The following is a 23,161-nucleotide window of genomic DNA, read 5'->3' as shown; positions in this document are numbered from 1 at the left end:
TCTTTATGGGCTTTGCTTGCTTCCCTCCTCCTCCTCTAATGTACAGGGATGGGATGCTCTAAAATTTTTATTACTATTTTTAAACAAGCTTAATTCATCATGAATGTATGATTTAGCTTTCTATTGCTTTATCAGATGTTTTTGGGGAGGTTTCAGAAATGAAATAATCACAGAAGATAAGGCAGAAGTCATGTCATCAATCTATATGTTCCAATACTGAACACCTAAGCTGTGCCTACGTTATCCCAGACAGATGCTTGTCTGGCCATTTCTTCAAGACCTGCAACATGGAGATTCCATGCTTTTCCAAGGAAGCTGATTCCAGTGCTTCTGTGTCTTTACTATTGGGAGTTTTTTGGAGTGGGTGTTATTTTCTCTGATGTCTATTCTGGAATTTAAATACTTCACTATTTCAGTGGAAGATTTGTCGCCTTCCACGTGTTGGAAGAAGACTTTTGCCATGTCTGATCTATTATCCATTAACAAGATCACTCTTTCTCTCCTCAGCCCTGGGGCAATGCTTTCTGTGTTCCTGATAATTCTTGTTATTCTTCTCTAAGCTTTCTAAAATTTGTCTCTGTCTTCCTTGAAATGCGGTTGGTGTCCAGTATTGGATGCAGGTCATGGAAGGCCTTTCAGCACCTTCATTCCTCTGTTCACATTTAAGCTACATCATACACCCCACGACATGCCTTGTTTGCATTTCCACTTAACAGCCTGCTCATTTCTAAAACCTCCTTCCCCATGCCTGCTTCTCCAAGCTTTTTGGAATGCTTCTGTAGCAAATTCTAATCCTAGGTAGTAGCTTCATTCTCCAGACCTCTTTTCCCATATGCATTTTTTGAGTCAGCAAAATACTTGTCTTCTCAGAGCAGCTCTGGTATACACTCAGCATCACTTTTGTGTTATTTCCCTCACTCAAGTACAACAGAAAGAGAAAACATTGGACACAGCCATGGCATCACCATCACTTTTATGTGATTTTTTTTTGTGTTATTCTATACCACATCAGTACTTGATCCTCTGATATGGGAGATTATGTTTCAGTATCTCTTGAGCCTCTTTGAAGTAAACAACCAGTTTATTTTTTCCTCTTTTCTTTTTATGATCCTTTGTAATTGTATAGCTTTTTGCGCGAGAGCCAGATCAGTTTGTCATTAATCAGTCAGGTATTGACTAAACATGTTCTAGGTACTTCAGAGGATTAGAAGAAGACCTGTTGCTGTCTGCAGAGTTAGCAGTTGTAGCAGAGGTTGTTCTTTGTGCTCGCCTGTTAGGGAGGAGAAGGGAGCCTGGCCGTTTGTATTCCATCCCTGCATTCACCCACACATCAAAGACAATTTGGACTCTGGTTGCTGGCCCTTGAAGACACCCTTTGGAAATCTGCCTACCTGAAAAAGATGGGAGTGAGAAAGGGGAGCCAACTCCATTTTTGTGTTTACTCTGATCGTTTTGACTTGGGCCAGGGTGTTGCTCTCATATTCCTAAATTTGTAATATAATAAGAGTCAAGAAATATATCATTTTGATAGAGTAGACAGACTCTATTTTAAGTTACTCATAAGAGACCTAAAAATAGTTTATTTTTATGGCTTTTGAGTTCAAAGTCTCTCTGGTACCCAAAAGACAATTGTGCACATTACCAAAAATACTTATTTTGACTGACATTATCTTTCAAAAGTGTTAAAAAGACTAACCAATGTGCCATATCTATCCAGAATATACTCCATTCCTGACAAGGTCTTCATTTTAGTTGAAGAACAAGTATGGCACTTCCTACATGATGATCCTTGCAAGATATTCCATGCTATACTATTCCAGTCTACAGCTGGAAATACAAAAAAGCAAAAAAAAAAAAAACAAAAACCCCAAACAGATTCTTGCACTAAAGCCATTAAAAGCAGTGAGAGATTACAAACAACGTTTAAAACCTTTGATCAAATGTTTTGCTGGATTTGGGACAGAAACCTGATTTTCTTAAATGCTTTATAAAACTATATCATCGTTCTCACTGATAATTTAAAAAAGAAAAATAGCAAGGTACTTCCCTGTATACATTGTTTAATATGCAGAAGCTTTTTCAACATGGTTAATGAAACAGTGTGTGCTGGTGCAGGAGCAAAAAGTACACATACTGTCTCCAGCAGGATTCCAGAGGTGTGGTTTTTTTCTGAGCCTTTGATTGTTCTATCCTTTTAAATAGTAATCCTTTCATGCTGACTTCACTTCATCCTTTATTATCTTATTTTCATTGTATATTAAAATCCCATTACTGTTAAGAAAAGCTTATTTGACTACTTGATGCCAGCCCCTTTATTATCTGATAATCTGGTTTACAAAATCCTCCAAGTGTGGTCATGAGTATTACTGCATAGATTGTGATTATTTTTTTAAGAAGTACTTTTAGAAGAAATATTTGGTACTTCTCATTTTTCTGCTCTGCCAAGGTAGCATAGGTCTTTCAGCCTTTTTCAAGTCTATTGAATTGTTAGGTAATTGGATGGAAAACACCTTTCCTTCTTCAGGATATTGACTACTTTACAGTATCATTGTATCGTAATTTAAAACATGGATTACTGCAAAAAGATTATGGAACATAATTACTTGTTCTTTAAAAATACAAGTCGTGCCTAATCTGACTTTACTGAGTTCTCAAGGTAATGTTTGTCCTTTTTTTTTTTTCTTCTTCTTCTCTTTACGATATAATCAGATTGTCCAGAATCATAATTTTTAGCGCACATCTGAGAATTAAGCTGTATTGTGCTGTGCCTTGCCATCTGACATAGTCAGCATCATTGGTTTCCTGTAAATAGCTCATCTATAAGATGAGCAGCAGCTGTGTAAAAATATTTGTTGCTTGAAGTAATAATAAGTAGATTAAAGGTGAAGTTCTGGATTTGATGGAACACAATTGAATAACTGATAATAGAGACTCTATCACAGGAAAAGTGTAATGGGGATATTTTCCTCAGGTGAAAATCAGGTGCATATTAGATAATGTGGTTTTTTTTTCTTCCATCTGCCTGCTATACAGTAGGAAATATTCCTATTTCATCATACCTTAGTTAATGAATTTGATCATATTTTAGCCATTGGTTGATTTTCCTTGATGACATAAACAATGAGGGAGTTGATGCATTTATAAATATGTGATCCAATGAAATCACATTTAACGTTTATTAAACGTTAAAATGTTGCATTATATTTGGAGCACAAGCATAATGTTCAGAATCAGAAAGTGATAAATAGCATGGATATCTTCCACTAACCTAGTGGTATGCCTGAAAACTAATGTCATTTGAGAAAAATAAGGATAGGTCTTTATCATTAAATTGATTGGATTATACTGAATAATATGTATCTTCTATAAATGTATAAAGTGACGAAAAAGGAATCTGTAAATTGCATGTAAATAAGTACTTCGTTTCTTTAAAGTAATTGACTTTAATCTTGATTTTCAAATAGTTAATAGGTGTTGAAGGATAAAACCATGCATACGCAAATGTGTCATGTGCTGGGAAAAGAAACCAGAACAGTCTTTTTTTACATTGTTTTACTGATTTCCAGAAAGAGAACCAGTTCCAGTTCCCAAACTGAATGGTGTTAATGGAAAGGATTTATACAGTGATACTGGTGTTTCAGTCAGGCTTCAGGGATTCCCTGTATTCACCTTAACCTGTCATCTCTGCAATAATTTTAATGACAGTTACAGGATTTTAATGCTTGATCAGTGCCTGTTGAAGCCACCAGGAGCTTTTCTGTTGGCTATGAGTAAGGATCAAGCCCTTAGTGACTGGCACTGAGAAAAACAAATGTTTATCTGATCCCAGAACAAATGGATTTATATGACACAGCAATGTGTGGGTAAAGAGGAAGGAGAAGATCGAAGCAGACTGGAAAAAAGGGACATTTATACTTTTCTTAAAGCATTTGTCAAAACAGATTATGTCTTTAGCAACACTAGTCTGAAAAAGTCTACTTCAGTTTTTTTAATCTGGAAAAGCTGTCCCTTTCAGTGAACCAGAATGTCATTTCAGTAGTGTTTCATACAGCTGTCACAGCATCTGTGACAACAGTGGTGTCTCTGTATTGTACATGTTTAGATTGATACATATATCTGTAAATGCATATGCAAGTGTAATTTATGGCATTTGTAAGTTAATGTTATATCAGATGAGTATCACAGCTGCAAGTCTTGTGACAAGCTGTCCAGTATCTGAAACCACTGTTGATCCAACAGCTGTATTAAAAGGAGAAATAATTAACTGTCCATCAGAAAGCTTTTGGCGTAGGCTCCTTGCAATGAATGGTAGCTACAATACCACTTAAAACAGACCTTTGCAACTTGTCAGCCAATTATTTTTAATAACAGAGCCATGCAGTTAGTGTAATGATTCTGATTCTCACTTCAAACATTTAATGGTACCCCATGCAATATCAAGCACAATAAATGTGACTAAATGCTTTGAAAGACTTTTTAACTTAAATGACTGTGAATCTACTTAAAATATTTTCTTGACATGATAAGCTGATAAAAGCTAATTGAGTTCAGGAAAGTAAAAGATTAAAAACACTTTTTAAAGTTACCATCTGGTGCTAAGGAATGAATATGATCTGGATAAACAAGAGTGATACAGATACATTTAAAATGACCGAGATTGAGGACGATCTAGAGTATTATAAAATTAGCGTTGGGAAGTGGGAAAGTGGGAATTAGTGGCTGGGAAGTTTCATATAGCCTGTCACTCGCCATCCGTCGGTTTGATGCTTTGAATCTTTACCTTCTTTAAAAAGTCCTCATCAGACTGAAAAGACCGAATACTCGGATTTTGTCCTGTCCAGAAGATCAGTAGTGGCTTTCCTTGAAAAAGTGACTCCTGCTCTTCTGATAGAGAAGCCACTGTTTTTGCAATATTTCAGTACACTAATATTCTTGATTGGGTTGTGAGTGTCCTTAACCTGAACTGGAGGTGACCGCTGTTGCAGGATCTCCATCATAGAAACGCATCTTGCTGCTTTCCACTTGAGGCTGTGTGAAGATAACTTAAAGATCTCAAGTGACTGGCCATAGAGGGAAGAATATCTGGTAACACGGAAGCCAATTGGGAGAGCAAGAGGAGAGTTGTGGGGCCAGAAAGAAAGAGCAGCAACAAAAAAAAATAACAAACACATCAAGAAGGAAAAAGAAATGGGGAAGTTCTGGGTGCTAGCACCAATTCCCCGTACCGTTTCTATGTTACCTCGTCACCTCCAAATGCAAAATGCTCAACACTCATCCTCATAACAAATTATTTCACAGACAAAGGAAATTAATAACATTTATTTGCACTTGGACAATGCAATTGATATGACAGAAGAATAATTTAGCAAAGCTCGAATATCAGTTATTAGTAAAGGAATTCTGATGTGGGGATTCGGAAACTCAGTGAAGTCAGCAGTTAATGAACTAATCAGGGTGGAGGGAGGATTTATAGCAAATCCTCAGCAGAAAAAAAAGATAACCTAAAAGTTGAATGTTGGAAAAGTGATATAAAACTGGGAGCAGAGTCTTATTGAGAAATGTGCTAAACAAAGTAGATCAAGAGTGCTGATTGCCATGGCTATGGTGGTTTAAGGCAATAAGCACTCTTATTTAATGTGAAATGTAAAGTTCTGAAATAAGCTTTAGACTTAAACAAACCAAGTTAGTTCATCTTTTAGTATTAAAAGGCATGAGAGGAAGACAACGTATATAAATGGTGTTTCTCATGGACTCTTCCAAAATTCTTAGTTATTTTTCTTCCCAGTGATTCTGTTAAGAAGGTGTTTTCCATTGGCTTCTCAGAACCAGGAGTTTTTGGAGTTTTTCTTGCCTTTCTTTTTTTTTTTTGGAGGTGGAGGGGCTTGTTGTTTGGTGGGGTTTGGTTTGGGGAGTTTTTTTAGACTGTCACTAACACTGAGTTATACCAGTTGCTACAGTAGGGAATTTCATTCTAATACCACCTTCTTTTACACCGTCTAACTTATTATCACATGGATGGCAGAACTGTAGACTTCTGTTCATGACTTTTCATTTCCTGTTATTTTCACTTTTCTTCGGAGACCTGATTAAAAGTAGTTTATGCTGGTACTTATTATCTCTATGCTTGCTTTGTTTTGTTGTATTCCCTCTTGCTTTTTTAGCCCTTGGAAATTGATTAATTAAACCTTAAGTTCATAAAGTAATAGGAAACATGAATTGTTTAGTTTATTCATTAGTGTGTTGTGGGAGACATGTAGATCTGTGCTGTGCTCAGATAACTTTTATCAGAAATGATTACAGTAACAAGTACAGTTTTAGTACAGTTTTAGATGGTGACACTGAAAATTACCTTTAAACACTTGACATGTCTCATAGTGACATTTCAAATTATGTACTGCGTGGCTACTAATAGTCTCTCCCTGTCTCACACTCCTCCACGTGGGTGCGTACGTGTGAGCTTACTGCTCTGTTGGTTTGCCGCAGGATGCCAGTTCCACAAGCTTTGATGCCCCTTTAGAGCACCAGTAACATGAAAAGTGTCACAGGGCAGACAGCCATAAGGAAAGGATTGTGCGAACCCTGCCAGTAAAGTCCTAAAGAAATTCAGTATTTTTCCACAGAGAAGTGCGGCAGGAATTCGACATAAATGAAGCAGCCCAACAGTCTGAATGGACTGGTGAGAATAAGATACTCTGATTATTTTAAGCATCAATGGACACAGTATCGCTAGATCCAGATATTCAAAACCCATGTATCAGATCACGAAAGAAGTATCCCAGGGTGTCTGGTGGTGTTCAAAGCCTGTGAAGGAGGCGTTTTATTTTTTATTCTCAGCAGCTGACAGACTTCAATGTGTACAGTAAAGCATGATCTTCCCACAGGCAATTTCACTGGCCTTTGCTTATTCTCTGCTGCTCTCCAGAGGCAGATGAGATTGTCTCCTCTTTGTCTTGGTTCTTTCTGGCATTTTGGTCTCTACTGCATCTCGGCTCCTCCTGCTTCCTCTGCTGCTGTTTCCATACGCTTCAGTGTCCATTTCCCCAGGACCCATCGTTATTCTGACCTAATAAGGAGCAAGTAGTTTTCACCACAGGGGAGCAGGTCCTGTTGGCATGACAGTGAGTTTGATGATGGTGTTGAACAATGTCATTTTTTACTGAGCGAAGAGTGCTTAGTGGGGTTTCACGGGCTATGACTTGGATGTGGAGCAGACATAACTCTCTGGCCTCCTCTGTGTGTTTATATGCACACTTCTCCAACACCTCCACCACCACTGACTTGATCCTTCAGGGAGGCGGGGACCTGTCATGGCAGAAGCCACAGCACAGGTCGATCCTGGAGATTTCATACCTCATGCACCTTCTGTTTCCTTCCCGCTTTTCATTAACAGTGCTCTTCAGTCTCTGTTGCTGTTCTGTGCAGTTTCAAGAGAAATTGCCTGTCCGATGGTCACTTTGAGGAAGATCAGCCCGCTTGATAGCGTTCCATGATTGTTGAGCATTTTAACCTTTTGCCTGCAAGTACAGTAAGGAAATAGTGACCATTCTAGGACAGCTTTAAAGGTCACTGGGTCGGTTTCCTTACAAAGCTGAAAGGCAAAAATGTTGGGAGGAGGATAACTTTTGTTCTGGAAAAATTTAACCACGGACAGTGCAACTGATGTCCCTAGGTATTGTAAGGTCTCTAAAACAACTGTTAATCTTCAAGAACCACAAAACTATTCTGACTGGTCCCATCTTCCTCAAATTGACAAGGGGAGCAAGGAGACGGTTTCCTCTTCTCCTGCCCTTTTACAGATGGACATCTCTGTAATGTTTGGATTGGAAAGTGTGCCGCACACATTGCCTTTGAAGGACCTGATGAACCTCATGGAGAAAAGCAGGGATCTTGTTTTAAGATCTTTTTCATATTAGCATCTTTTTGGAGCTGTGCTGGTAGTTTCTCACATGATGAACGGTCAGCCACAGTAATCTGACTTTTCGTACTCTCATTTCCAGCCAGATGATGATGTGCATGTGCCTCCAATACAAATGGGTGCATCTACTGTACTGGCAGAATTGAAGTGGCCAGGAGATCAGCATATATTAATGCTGACACTTCATATGACTAGGCAAATAGACAAAATAAATGTTCTCAAACTAATCGCTCTTGAGGCTATGCCTCTTCGTTATCTCACTTGTTACAGTAAGAAAAACATTCATGTTCTGTCTGACATTACAGCATAGGAATTTTTTTATTCCCCGTCGTACTGTAAAATTGAGTAACCACTTTTGCTGTTAATCTTCATACTGCAGCTGCTGATGGTACTAATTCACTGTCTGCCTCCTCCTGCTAAGTCAGCACCCCTGGACATCACCTCACCAGGTAATAGCTGGTGTCAGTCAGCCTTCAGAGAGGGCAGCTCAGCTGAGCAGGAAGCTGCCAGCTGGGCAATGATGAGGCAAGGGCAGTAGTTACACGTTTATTGTCACACAGCTGAAAAACTAACCAGCTGTTAGCATTTGCCTAAACGATTCTCCTAACAAAGAGGAATAAAACAGACATCAAAAACTACCACACAGGCTAGCTAGCTGATTTAAGTTTCTTTTTCTGCTGTCTCCAGCTGTCGAGACATTGTGTGAGAGACGCTTAACCAGATTATAGTAATTTTCCTTTCTCGGAAAAGGGATACTGTGGAAAAGTCAGAGCTCCAGCAGGAGTCTGTCTGCCTTGGTTGATGCTGTCTGGGGGGAGATAGGGACCACACAGGCCTGCAGAAAGTTAATTGCCATTTTTTGGAAGTTGAACAGGAAGGTGTTTCACGCTTGCTACTGGGCTAGAAATACACAGCTACTGTGCTAGGCCTGTCATGGGTTCCCCCATTTGACTGTGCCCACAGGGTGCTGTCCTGGCAGCTCCCGCTGCTAGACTTGGGTGGAAGAGTTGAGTACCAGCAGTGTACACAAACAGGGGATCTCTGCGTTCCTATCTTTCTTCTGTCGAATAGGGGTATGGATGATTTGCCAGGTATGGGGAAAACAAAAACACATTAAATATCTTTGAAGTGTTAACAAATAAATCATCGATTTCAGTGCTTGCGAAGACAGGCCCTTACACCAAGATCCCGTATGTTGTACTCTTGGGGGCGGAGGGTGAAGGAAATTTACAAAAAAGAAAAATCTTGTGGTATAAAATATCGTGTAGTTTATCAAATACAGTAGTTGAAACTTTAGCAAGCACTGCCTGTGTGCTCCATGGTTGGGCTTTTTTGTTTGTTTTGTAATAAACTAATTTCATTCTTCATCACAGCTCCTTTATAAATTAAATCATAAACCATAGCTAATTAGCATTGTTACTTAGATGCAATACTAAAAGGAGAAAGATGCAGCACAGGAGTTTGAAGGGAACCTCTTCTGAAAAGTATCAACAGCAGATCACCCTTTAACTTCCCCATTTTGGTCTATAGTATTGGATTTAGCTTCTCTCTTAGCAAGTTGTTAGCAAGGGATGTGTGTCTAATGATCAGCACTGGTTTCTGGGAAGAGAAGAAGCCGCTCTTCATTTATTTTTGTGACACATTGACAAATGGTTTTCCATTCAGGGCAAAACAAAAACTCATTCTCATGGAAGTGTTTTTAGATGTGGCAATCCTAAACAATGCATGAAACATTAGATATTCTATGAAAATGACCTCTGAGAATCATCCTTTTGGCTGCCATAGTGACTCCCTTAGCTAGGGGATCACAGTATGCAACTAATAGTATCCATGAAATATTTTTTCCCATTATTTGCTTATTTTTATGTTGAGGTGTGTGTCACAAAGTGTATTTAGAACATATTAACTGTTTGGTTTTGAGTTCATTCATTTGCCTAGGAAATGCTGAAAGCAATTAAGTTTTATTTAGCATTTTGACGTATTTTGTGCCATCTGTGGCTCTATAGCAACTTAATCTTTTAGATATATTTTGTTAAAAATGAGAAATGGATACCAAGTATGTAAATGAAAACCTGACCCTTTACTGACCTCTCCATTTGTTCTAAGGAGACTTAGTTGCCTTAATTAAATTAAAATATTATTATGAAAGACTGGTAGTGGCAGAAAAGAAATAGACTGAAGGCTTTTGCAATGTATAAATACTTCATTAGAAATGCAGTGACTGGCCATTATGTAGTCATACTGACTTTTTATAAAAGGAAGACTTTTTTTTTTTAAAACAAATGTCATCCATAGAAATAATGACCAATTCTGCCAAAATGGAATGTGCCCTTGGAGATTTTTCTTATTGGATTGAAATATGGCAGAGAAAATAAGGATAAATTGACAGGTATTACATCTGTAAGAGAAATTTTGGACGTAATGTGTTGGGTTAACTTGTTTATTTTACTAATACGCAATATGTGGCACCGTCTGTATGGCTTTGCCTGACTAGGTATAGAAGATTCATGGACTTTGAGGTATCCTTTCCATGTCACAGTACTGCAGAAAGGTTTTTCTGTATTTATTTTTGTAGTTTAATCTGCAAATTATCTTGCAATATTTCATAAAGATGTCATGCAAATGTGGCCAGTACAAAAAAGGTCCATTAAAAATAAATTGTGAGCTAGGAAAAACCTTATTTTATAATTAAAGAATTAAAAATATAACATTACAAAGTGTTTATCTCCAGTCCTACTTTTTATTATACATATTAGCCTGTAGACAGTTAAAAATTCATCTGATACCCGTGAAGCTAATAGAAATCTTGGAGAGATTTGGGCACCTGGCAGGGGGTAACTGTAGGTGAGACTGGTCTCCCTGGGTTTACTCTGGAAGGGGAGAGACTCTATCTTTAGCTTAATCTCCTCTGTGAAGTGATTTAATTCTGTTATCTCCCTGTACTGATTATCAGGGGAGCCCCGAAGAGATTCATTCTGTGAACACCCTTGCTGGATTTGCACTGCTCTCGCGTTTCCCCGTCTTTGCTCGGGGTCAGACCTGTCACTGGTACACAGTGTCCGTGTGCCGAGTTACACAGTCTGGGGGTGGTGGGCTGTCCCTGGCTGGACACCAGGTGCCCACCAAAGCCGCTCTATCACTCCCCTCCTCAGCTGGACAGGGGAGAGAAAATACGAAAGGCTCGTGGGTCAAGATAAGGACAGGGAGAGATCACTCGCCAATTACTCTCACGGGCAAACCAGGCTCGACTTGGGGAAAAAAATTAATTTAATTTATTGCCAATCAAATCAGAGTAGGATAATGAGAAATAAGACCAAATCTTAAAACACCTTCCCCCCACCCCTCCCTTCTTCCCGGGCTCAACTTCACTCCTGATTTTCTCTACCTCCTCCCTCCCAGCACCTCAGGGGGACGGGGAATGCAGGTTGCGGTCAGTTCATCACACATTGTGACTGCCGCTCCTTCCTCCTCAGGGGGAGGACTCCTCACACTCTTCCCCTGCTCCGGTGTGGGGTCTCTCCCACGGGAGACAGTTCTCCACGAACTTCTCCAACGTGAGTCCTTCCCACGGGCTGCAGTTCTTCACGAATTGCTCCAGCGTGGGTCCCTTCCACGGGGTGCAGTCCTTCAGGAACAGACTGCTCCAGCGTGGGTCCCCCATGGGGTCACAAGTCCTGCCAGCAAACCTGCTCCAGAGTGGACTCTTCTCTCCACAGGTCCACAGGTCCTGCCAGGAGCCTGCTCCAGCGTGGGCTTCCCACAGAGTCACAGCCTCCTTCAGGCATCCACCTGCTCTGGCGTGGGGTCCTCCATGGGCTGCAGGTGGATATCTGCTCCACTGTTAACCTCCATGGGCTGCAGGGGGACAGCCTGCCTCACCATGGTCTCCACCACAGGCTGCATGGGAATCTCTGCTCCGGTGCCTGGAGCACCTCCTCCCCTCCTTCTCCACTGACCTGGTGTCTGCAGGGCTGTTTCTCTCACATAGTCTCACTCCTCTCTCCGACTGCAGTTGCTCAGGTTTTTTCACCCCCTTCTTAAATATGTTATCCCGGAGGCGCTACCACCGTTGCTCACGGGCTCAGCCTTGGCCAGCGGTGGGTCTGTCTTGGAGCCGGCTGGCATTGGCTCTATTGGACATAGGGGAAGCTTCTAGCAGCTTCTCACAGAAGCCACCCCTGAGGCCTCCCCACTACCAAAACCTTGCCAAGCAAACCCAATACACTGGGGTATGAGCTGTGCAGCCGAATTGCATGTGGTCATAATCTTAAGGCTAAAATGTGGAAAAGCCATCATATTATGCTTTCAAAATTGTCTGAGGACCACAGGCTTCCTTTGGGGGGAAAAGCGAGGGATGATGTTTTCTTTCACAGAAAAGTAATAATTTTACTTTATTTCTATTGATAAGGCATGTATGCTTGGGAGTTGAGACTCAAGGAGAAGCATGAAGTGTGTCCTGAGGAACTGGGAGAGGGAATAAGGAGAAAAAAGCTGTGGGAAAGTTTGTGGCCTTTGCATCACCCTCCCCCTTTTTCTTGACCTCCATTTGGGAAGGTCCCTCTCCCTCACGGGTGTCGGAGGGCAGGCTGGTGGTACGGAGCGAAGCGAGCGAGCCAGGAGCTGTGGGTTGGGCTGGGGAACGCTCTGCTTGTGCGGGTTCCTGTTAAAACAGGATTAAGCCCAACCAATTCCAGTCGTAAATTGTATTCTCCGGGTAGATTCCCTTGTCCCCTCAGCACTCCTGGAAGTACAGGCACAACCTGTATCGTCCAACTCAAGTCTCATGACTTTGGTGAATTTAAATGGACCCTTCGTAGTGCCATGTTCTCATTTCCCTGTCATAGCGTTTTGCGTTTTCACCCACCATCATAGCTGGAGTAGCTTTTTTGCAAAAAAAATCAGCATTAGTAAAGTCCAAAGGGGCTATAGGGAGTTATTTTCATATTTAATCCTAAAACCTTTCGCAACAGCGGCTCTTGGTCACTTCACTTTGTTGCTGCTGGATCTCTTTTATTCTGGTCTTTAACCTTTTTTACTGGCTAAGTGTGCAGGAGGATACTGACTGTTAGGTTGTACTTTTGCATTTTGCATTAAATATTGAAATTCTGAAGTATTGCTCTGCCTCCAGCTTGTGGAGTTGTCCTGGCACCCTCCAGGAAAGATTGGGGGATAATAAACAAACTGTCTGCAGAGACTGAAACAGTTCTGCTCACTATGGCAAGAATTTTGATTTGGTAAGTGTTTTGACTCTTTGAAGTATTTGTGCAGTTTCCCTGAGGATTTGCTGTTCCTTTCAGTTGAAAATTAGCTGCTGCTTCATATATATTGGGGACGTAATGTAATTTTTAAAAAATCTTGTAAATATTGTTGTGCCTCTGAATTTCAGTAATTTAAAAAAAAAAACTTTAAATATTTATATTTCCTCTGTGGTTCCCTTTTCTAGTACGTTCTGTACGTTTTAGAAGAGCTACTGGTCTCGTACTTTCTGTTCCTGTGTACACAAGGACCAATAGTGGTCTACTGGAAAAATACTGAGTTGAGTTACCAGCAGCCCAGGTCAATCAGGCTCATATTTCCTGAGAATGGATGACAGTAGAATTACAAGCAGATTCTATGGCACTTGGTGTTCAGTAACGAAGTTTATAAAATAAACGAGAAATATCATAAAACAGTGATGGTCCTACTTTAATACACTTTTCTGATCTAGATCCTCGCTTCAAGTTTCACTTAATTACATAGTACTAGTTATAACGCTAGTTATAATAATATAGAAGTAAGTTCTAAAGTTCTGTTAATATTTTACAGAATTTTTTAATGGGTTTTAAGTAGTATAAACAATATGATTTCAGACACAGTGATTTGAGATACATTAAAATAGTGCCCTGTAAACTGAAATTATTTTAGTACTGGTCTGGAACTTCAAACAAGTTCAAGTAGTGTGGCTTCTTCTTTCCTGAAGTGTATAGAAGGAGCTTTGTTTCTGACCGGGTTGTCAGTACGTGACTGACATTTAGTACAGGTTGTAGTGAGTATCAGCATAGGAAAATTGAAAAATACAGTGGCAAAGTAAATTACAAAAAGAAAGCAAGATAAAGGAATACAGCTAATAGAAGGGGTGAGTGTCATACCTGGTGGTGGTCCTCTGCCAGTGGTTGGTATGTATCTATCTCTTTCTGAAGAGTGCATTTGTCAGCTTACAATGCATTTAGGACATTAAACCATTTTGGAAGAATAACTGAGTGAAAATAAGCTGCAAAAAGTTTTCAGTACTTTACAGATTTTGCTTTGGTTGAGACGAGTGATCTGCACATAAGTTTGTGCAGCTCACAAACAGAGCTGTAAGCCACCTTTTGAAACCCCCCGCAATGCCCTGATCATTCTTCAGGTTCACATTGCCACTGTAGTTTCTTGACCTGAGTAATGGGTGCCCTTGGAAGAAAAACTGTAGGAACTTGCAATGTTATACATAGTTTTGCTAAAACTTGGAGTAGAAATAAAACCTTTCACCAGAGCCCCAGGCTTGCATCTCAAGACTTCAGGAAGACAGCCCATAACTTCATAACTGAAGAGTAAATAGATACCTAGCATTGACTTTATGGGTGAAGAGTAAATAGGTACCTCGCATGGACTTTTTTTAACTTCGGAGAATTTTTTGGTCACCCCAATAATAATATTCCTGAAGAGCTTGAAAAATGTCTGAGTTGGGAGCACTGGATGTGTTGTCTCATGCATGGGCAGAAATCAGTATTTTACTATGCCTGGTTATTAGGATTTACTGAGCTATCACACTTATTTATTGCAGTCATTTTCTAGGGAACCTCATGTCATTTATAAATGTACTCATTGTTTATAATCCTTGACACAGAAGTTTTTTTCCATTTCACCACATCCCTTCATCTGTTCAAGTTCTCTCTTGCTTAAGGTCTGTTCTGTTTAAAAGTATAGAAGATTTAGGAAAACTTTTTTGGGGGTGGGGTGGAAAAAGAGCACCCTCTTCAGTTTCCTTTTTTTAAGCCAAGAGACTGTTAAATAAAAGCCAAAGTCTACTTTCCCTGGTCCAAAAGGATCAGAGAGTATGAAATCTCTCTCATTCTGTATGCATAGAGCTTTGTTGAGTATCTCCTGAGCTCTAGTAATGTCTCTTCAGGAGCTGACTGTCTGCATAGCTGTGCGCGCTGGACTATTGCCTTAAAATAAGGATAGAGTTAAATGGTACCAGAAGCAGTACTGTGGCTGCTCCAGTTAGTGTGAGGGAATATGGAAAATTTACCTGTTTCTTTGCCCCCAAAGATGAAATACATGAGAGAATATTAGATATCTACGGCTGAAGGTTGCATGAAAAATAGTTAAGGCACTGAATTGCAATTCTTGGGTTCTACCACTTGTTGAACCAAGCTTGTCAGTTTTGACTTAGAGCACCCATCTGATACTAAATCAATAGATATCCTCATTATTTTGCAGATTTGCCAGAAATATATTGATGCCTTTTTTTTTCTAATCAGTTGTCCCAACTGAAAACAATAAAAGCTACATTAAATAGTACATATATGCAACGTAGATGTTTCTTTCTACTTTTCTTGCATTAAGAGTAAAGAATCCAAGTTTATAGTTTTTCAAACCATCTTAAGCAAGATGGTAAAACACATTGCTGCAAGCAGAAAACCTCTCAATAGCCGTGCGTGGAAATTTCTCTGATTAACAAAATGCAGTACATCAAAATGTTCTGACAGGCTGTGTTGATACCAGCAGATGTGGTAGTGGAGTGCAAAGGGACTTCATTATGTTTTCTGCCAAGTTTGGTTGATGCCTTGCTGCAGGAACAGCTCAATGTTTCCACTTTGAGATTTATTGAGAAATTTAATAGAAAAAAAAGTGGGCTTTTGCCAGTTGCACCATAACATGGTAACTTTTCAAAACCTTGAAATGTTTCACTTTTTTTTTTCTGGCAAGCTTTATTTACCAGTAGGGTCTTATGTCATCTCTTTTAATCTGGGTGATTTGGAACAAGCTAAAATATTTTCATCTAGAAGTCAGCAGTTAGGCAGGACTTGAGCCAGTGTGTCCCAGAGGTGCCTCTTCTTGGGTGAACAACTAGTCTGTAGGTGTAAGCTCTTCAGTCTGCAGATAAGAGATTTCCAGTACTCACCTTGATCTTATTTTCTGTAATATCTGACGCTTTTATGTCACCATTTGGAAAAATTCTGACCCACGGTAGATTGAAGTGCAGACAGCTTCTAAGCCAGGTGGGTTTTTCTCTCCACTTTTGTTTTCATCAAATGTAAAAAGCACTCTAATCTTTGCAAGATTGCTCTTAAAATGAGATATTCAGATCCCATAAAACTTGTGTTCTGTTTCTGTGGTACAAATACCATATCAGAGTTGGATTGCGTGCATCTTTGCACTACCCTGATTTCATTATGTCATTGATTTTTGCCTGCAGCTATGAAGATTAAAAACATTTTTCTCCTTTGGGGTTTTGGGCAATCATTTGCATCAGAAGACTTCCATGTGTCCCAGCCTCTTGCACCTTTACGGTCAACCAGGGGAGGCTCATCTGATCTCCTTCCTTTTGCTCAGCCAAGTTCTCCCTCCACTCAGCACTCAGATAGGCTTAGTCACTTCCATACGTTAAGGTCCGGGAAAAAGAAAATCTGTAGCATACTCATGGGGAGTATCTGACAGATGCTATGGTACTTCAGAAGTGGGACAATATAAGTCCACCTATCAGTAGGTAATACTCTGGGTTTATTTTTGGTGGCACTTCAGTGAGTTCCAGAGGTGCCTTCAGCTCAAGGCCAGGCAGCCAAAGGTGTTGCACAGTTTAAAGCCATGACATTAGAACACAAACATGCTCTTTATTTGTAGCCTTTACTCTGCTTTTAAAGTTTAATGACTTGTTTTTATTTTGTGTGTGTGGCAGAAATCTCAAAATAACGTGTTAATATAGCTAGTGGGGAAATTAATTTAATGGAGTCTTAATTTCATTATATTGCTTAAACTTCAGTTACAGATACTTGACCTTTTGAAAAAGAAATTTTAATACAACTGAGGACTTCCATCATGATGAACTAAAGATGGGGTTTCTTGGTTTTTTGCTTTGTTTTGTTTTTCCATAATATGAATCACATTTTAACTCAGGAAGAATACCGGATTTTCATGGTTGTGGAAGTGCTGACTGATGACTGTAGTGGCTGCTTACGTGTAAAAGTAAAATTAAATTTTTATTTATATATATGTGTTGTGTTTAATGCTGTTTACAACTTGAAAATAAGGAAGACATTCCAGTACCTAGTAAGTGTGTTTATATCTAACATTCATACTAATAATGTGCTGGTCTAATACATCATTATTCACCTAGATGCTCCGGAAAGTTGGCTAGCTTTTCTTTAATTTCAGGGGTTTTTCTGAATATTGCTGATGGAAATTTCAGGGGAAAAAAACCCACGTTTTCATAATGAAACTTTAGCAGACTTTTCGTCCTGAATCTCAACCAGCATTAGTTTCTAGTGGGGATTTAGCAATAAATGTGCTTTTCTCTACTCTCAGCACAAACCCTGAGATTAATTTTGCTGTGAAGTATCTTTAGGTCTTAATTAAAACTCAAGTTACCAGGAGGTTACTCATCCTGGTAAGAGTGCCCGGACAGACAATGCCTACATATCCTACTCTACTCAGGTATTAAAAAGGATATACTGCATGCAGTACTTTTAACTTAAAGGCTATGCTGTATATAAGCAGTATTTTAAGTGAGTAGACAATTGCACTGTAGAAGGAAGAGTTAGAATTGGAGAGTGTTGTGTTAAATACAGGGAAAACAGGTGAAGTGTGAGAATGTTTTCTCATACTCAGTGTTTTTTGTAATGTCTTTAAACGTGATATCGTACAGTGAAACACTGTACAGTGATATGTGTAGTGGAACTATTCCTGAGCTAAAAGACGGGCTTATTGCAAGAAGCGATTTTACGAGCCTAAGCAGAACTGGACTGAAGTAATTCAAGGTCCTCTGGTGAAGCCATGGAAAGCTGCCAAAGCGTGGTTTCTTACACAGATATTAAGTACATTTTAAATAAATTACCTTCTCTTGATAACAGTATATCTACTACCTGTTGTATTTTATTAGCATTGCCTTATAGATCCTCATGGTTATTTTCTGTATTTCTCTTCCCCCCCATCTTAGTGGAATTGGTCGAAACTGGCCATGGGCCTCTGGCGGCAGCAGCATTTTGGCAGAATTTGGGACTTTGCATCTGGAGTTTGTACACTTGAGCCACCTGTCTGGAAACCCTGTCTTTGCTGAAAAGGTTAGACTGTTCAGTCAAAATCATGTTGTAAAAGATAAATCACATGTCGGGAGAATAATATCTGTGGGCAGAGTTTTGGATTTTCCTCTGTTGTAAGCATTTGTCACAGGAAGTAGATGTTTTCTAGATGTTTCCCTAATCACCTTGGCATGTTTTTGTGTTATAAAGTCAAAAATCTGTTCCAAAATCATTGTGATGCATCTTCTTGTATATAGCACTTACTTCGCCCCATAAAACATATAATTTCTGTTTATGTTCTAAATTAGTATCACATTAAACTATCAGACCGTAGAGCTTTCTTCAGTATTTCACCTAAATGTGGTGAAACAAAAATTGACATTATATTGGGGATAATATGTGAGGCACCATGGCAACCTTGTGTGATTTCAGCAAGTTTAGGCTTTAAAATGCTGTATAATATCACTGCTGTCAGTGAGGTCAGAAAGCCCTTCCCTTGTACTGACCTTTAAGAAATGTGCTTTGAACTTTCTTTGGGGGAAGGAAAAAAAAAAAAAAAACAAAAAATCCTTTGACAAAACAGTTGTTGTGCTTACTAATTCTTCCAAAATTTGATAACATTGTCTTCTGGATACTTTTTATTTACATGAGCCGTGGAAAGCAACTCCTCTTCTCCTTCCCTCAATTCCCACCTAAGCAATTTTGCTTTGCTTTTTGGTGTGTAAATAGTCAGCGAGTCCTGTTCTTTATAATACACTGTATCATTTATCTTCTTTTTTTTTTTCCTGATTAAAATTTCCATTTGTTTTGATTTTGTATTCTTACTGCAACTGCCCTATGTTAGCTAAAACTGATACTATCTATCTAATAATCTAATTAATAATGAGACTCCAAATGTTTAGCAGTAGGTTTAAAAGCAATGGTCAAATCTAAAATGAATACTAGTTGTACCAAACTTAAAGGACTGAATGGCTTTGCTGCAATACCACTGTCAGCACTAGAATAAACTTTGTGAAACAAACTCCTAGCAATTTTAATGTATTTAGGGGCAAATTTAAAGACAGTGTTTCTCTTAAACAAATCTAAACTGGGGGGGGGGGGAGGGAAGTGGGGTGTGGCAGCACCCAGGAACAGCCAGAAACAAACTTACTAGATAACTTAATTATCTTTTGACATTTATGGTATAACATCTGTTCTACTAAGAGACAATTGAAGTGTGATGAAAGTGTGTACGTTAAAAATCCTAGCCTACGCTTCTCTTCCAAAGTGGCATTGAGCTATGGCTGCGAGATGCTGGAAACCTGTTTATGTTTACCTAAAATCCTTTAGAGATTGCGATTCCACAGCTCTCTGAGGCAAGCCATTCCCGGGCTGGTACGCTTGATAAAGAAGAAGAAACACTGGAATAAGTTTTGAAGTATTCATAGAAGAATTCATTAAATGAGGTCTAGGACTCGTTGCAGTCTGCATTTGGGCAATGACTGTTAGCAACGTAGTGTCAAGATGCAGAAGGCAGTTTGTGTACCACAACAGAAATCCTTTTGTGGCTTGGTGTAAGCTGATTTATCTTCTTTCTCAGCAGCTAGTTCACTTGATCTCTAGGCATTCAAGGTGTCGTGATGAAGCCGTCAGTAGCTTTTTGTTACGATTTCTGGTCTGTGGTCCTCAGGATCTTCATTCTCCCAAGTTGCTACGTTTTCTGTGAATGTTAAAATTCAGTATAAATTATTTCATGTGCTCTGCAATGGATTGTGCTGCTGGATGACTCCGGCTGCAGAGCATCTGGACTGTAATTGTTTCCCCGGGCCTCTCATTTGTACCGAGCTCCTTAACAGTGCCGGCGGAGCGCTCAGGGCTGCACGGGTCCCTGCTGGGCAAGCTGGTTGTATGAACTGCTCAGTTCCAGCAGTGCTCTCCATTCCAGGCAAAACTGCTTTACAATTCACTTCTGCATCTGAAGTAGGTGATAAGCTTAATATTTAATACCATTTCTGATTTGGGTATATGAGGAATATAATGCTGAAGTAGCTGAGCTTAGTTAAGGCAACTAGCCTCCGTGAATTTCAGTATCCTGTGGAGGGGTGGGGTACTCTGTATGGCAAGTTCTGGACTTCGGAGCTTGCTTCTCTTGTGTTGTTTCATTACCGACACTTGACACAGAAACACCAGAGGTTTTGAGGAGCTCATTTACATGATGATATCAGCTTAGAGGATCTTTTTTAATAGTAATATGATTGCACAGAGATATTCAGGTATATGTGTTGAATAAGACTATTTTTTTTATTTTTAGGGATATTTGCGCTTTAAGACTTTTGTACCGACACATTTATTTTGGGGGGAAAAATGGATCAGTGCTCAGTGTTTTATACCCTTCCAATAGGTGATGAATATTCGAAAAGTTCTAAATCGGCTGGATAAACCAGAGGGCCTTTACCCCAACTATCTGAATCCCAGCAGTGGCCAATGGGGCCAGCGTAAGTAGATCACTTCTTTGGTACTATGACCTGCTGTTTGCAGTCGTTAACTTCTTTCAATCACTGTTATGTGTTTTTTGTATATATGACAGAACTTTTATAAAGTATAAAAACTCATATTATATCTGAGGTTCTATACAATGTAAAAAATACTAGAAATATAAAAATAATAATCCTACATACTGTATTTTAATGTACTTTTATTTGATCTTTCAGTATGGCTTGTGCAAGCAGGGAAATGTCTGTATATGTATCATTTTGGAAAGGAATTTGTGGACTACAAGTCTTTTATTCAAAAATCGAAAGTTCTCTCTAAAGTAGCTGTTTAAGGAAACATTATCAGCTCGTCTGAATCAAGTTCCGTATTTTTAGAGTAGTGTGGCTCCACTGAAGATAAAAAAAAATAGAACAAGTCTTTCCAGTTAATACCAGCTGTGATTTCTGTTGAAGTTTAATGCCAACAACTGAGGAAGCAAACTAAACAGAACTGTGTCATGGCATTAATCCCCTTGGACCATTACTGGAGACACCAAAATTAGAAGGGAAAGAGTATAATAAAATGCTTGAAGTATTTGAACTTCTTAGCCCCTTCCTGATGACTGAGCCTTTTCTTCTTGTTCATTGCCTTCTCCGATCTTCATAACATGTTCAAAGCCTATGTAGTTTGCAGGATCACGGTTCTAGAGACCCTACTTCTTTTTCCACTTTTCCTACTTAGGTTCAGTCTACCACCATCCCATTCATGTGACTCAATGTTCTTGTATTTTTTCTCTCCCTACATTATTAAGAAAACAAGCAAGATACACTGTCTTGGTCTGAAAAGACATGGGCAGATGAGATGGTCCTGTAGATTATCGGTGTTGGAGCTGGGTAGACAATACAAGAGAGGGAAAGGACTGGAGAAGTTTTTGAATATAATAGTTTGTTTAGGATGCAGCTAAGGTGGAAGTAAGGTTCTGGAATCCTTATGGGAGTGGCCACTGTCTGGATAGATAAGATAATTTTTGCAAAGACAAAGAACGAGTGTTTTATTGAATAAAATATAGTTTTGAATGCTTTGTGTCACCCTCTGAATTAAAAAATGTCCAAAAAGGTTGTGCTGCTCAGTTGTATTGTCCCATCAAGGCAAAGGCCATTTCCCTTTATGAATCAGAAATATGCCCAACATTTTAGAAAGCCTTCTGGTCTGCTGCGCTGTGAGGTTTCCTTCAGGTCACTGTGCCACAAGGCCTGTGGCAGCTCAGCGTGCATAACCACCGACTCCGGCTGGCATGTTGGTATAAACTCTGACATCCATTTACAGATCTGAGAGATATGTGCCCACTTGTTACCCATGTTGGCTTAGCACAGCTTTGTAAAACATTAAAACCTCTCACTGGAAGTGTTGATCCTACAGCAATAGGCACTGGGTTTGGTTAGAAGGCCACCTCAGCATCTATGAGCCAGGTCCAGTTGCCTCCTTCCTCAGCTTCAGTCAGCCACAGAAACTCAGCTTTTTGGTGAGCTGCATGAGAGCAGATCTTTCTAGCGGCCGATGCCGTTAGTGGCTCTGCCTTTTTTATTCTAAAGCAGTCAAATACTTACTCTGCCTTATGGCCTTTGCCATTTCCCTATTTTTAATATAATTGTGTCTTATGTACTCCTCGTTCACATCAAATGCACAATGTTGGTGTGCACAGAAAAATTGAGAGTTTATACCAGCTTTGCTTTCCAATAGCATGTAGTATTGACAAAGAAATAGCTTCCTGCACATGCAAATGAGGGATGCGGATGTTGATGCAGCTCAGCCCCTAGCACGCTGAAGCAGCAAAAGCAAATTCGATCTTGTATCTCTTCCAATTCAGTTGCCTCTGTTTGCAGACACTGATTTATTAATTTTTTCCCATAGTAGAAGATCAGAATGTAAGACTTGAGAGATGTTTTATCTGAGATTGCTTTTCTAGGCTGTTTTCAGTTGATTACAACAGGGCAAAAAAAAAAAAACTAGACTCTTAATTGCTACAAGGCAGAAGTATTATCTCTCAAACATCAAGTGGAGAGGGAGGAATAGTTTCTGAACATTTCTTCTCCAGCAATGCTGTAACTGTGAAGGACACTGCTGGATCACTGCCACTGTTCCTGTAAATTCATTTAGCCCTTGTTATTTTGACAGTAAACTGACAGTGATTTGCTGCAGCGTGCGTCAATTGGATTTGTCTACTGCAATAATGTATATAATAACAGGGCTTATTATTGATGAAACTGTGCTTGTGCTATTTAGTTTGCAAATGTCAGAGGTTTCTATGGTAATTTATTTAGGAAACCGTAAAGGTCATTTAAATGCTGCTGTTCAAAGATCAGCCTTCGATCATAGAAAATGTTCTGATTTTTTTTAAGAAGCCTCTTTTCCTTTTGGATCATGAACATTTAATTAAATAAATGGTGTATTCTTTCCAGAAATTTAATATATCTCATTCAGAAGAGGCGGGGGGGAAAGCCGTTTATAACCCACGTTTGATGGTACAATGTATTTC

The 23,161-nt window shown here is 39.4% G+C and overlaps 1 protein-coding gene across 1 annotated transcript in view; it reads left to right on the top strand.

Annotated features, from left to right (window-relative positions):
• MAN1A1 (mannosidase alpha class 1A member 1) overlaps positions 1 to 23,161 on the top strand; it is a 153,349-nt gene that overhangs the window by 105,462 nt on the left and 24,726 nt on the right. Inside the window, exons 6-7 of the mRNA XM_075145743.1 lie at positions 18,093 to 18,216; positions 20,555 to 20,648. Of these exons, the coding sequence (XP_075001844.1) occupies positions 18,093 to 18,216; positions 20,555 to 20,648 (218 nt within the window). The remainder of the gene's footprint in view (positions 1 to 18,092; positions 18,217 to 20,554; positions 20,649 to 23,161) is intronic.

This window comes from Calonectris borealis, chromosome 3 (genome assembly GCF_964195595.1).
Source record: "Calonectris borealis chromosome 3, bCalBor7.hap1.2, whole genome shotgun sequence".
In the NCBI taxonomy this organism is placed as follows: domain Eukaryota; kingdom Metazoa; phylum Chordata; class Aves; order Procellariiformes; family Procellariidae; genus Calonectris; species Calonectris borealis.
The sequence above is the reverse complement of the archived record's forward strand: the minus strand, read 5'-3'. Positions and strand labels throughout refer to the sequence as shown.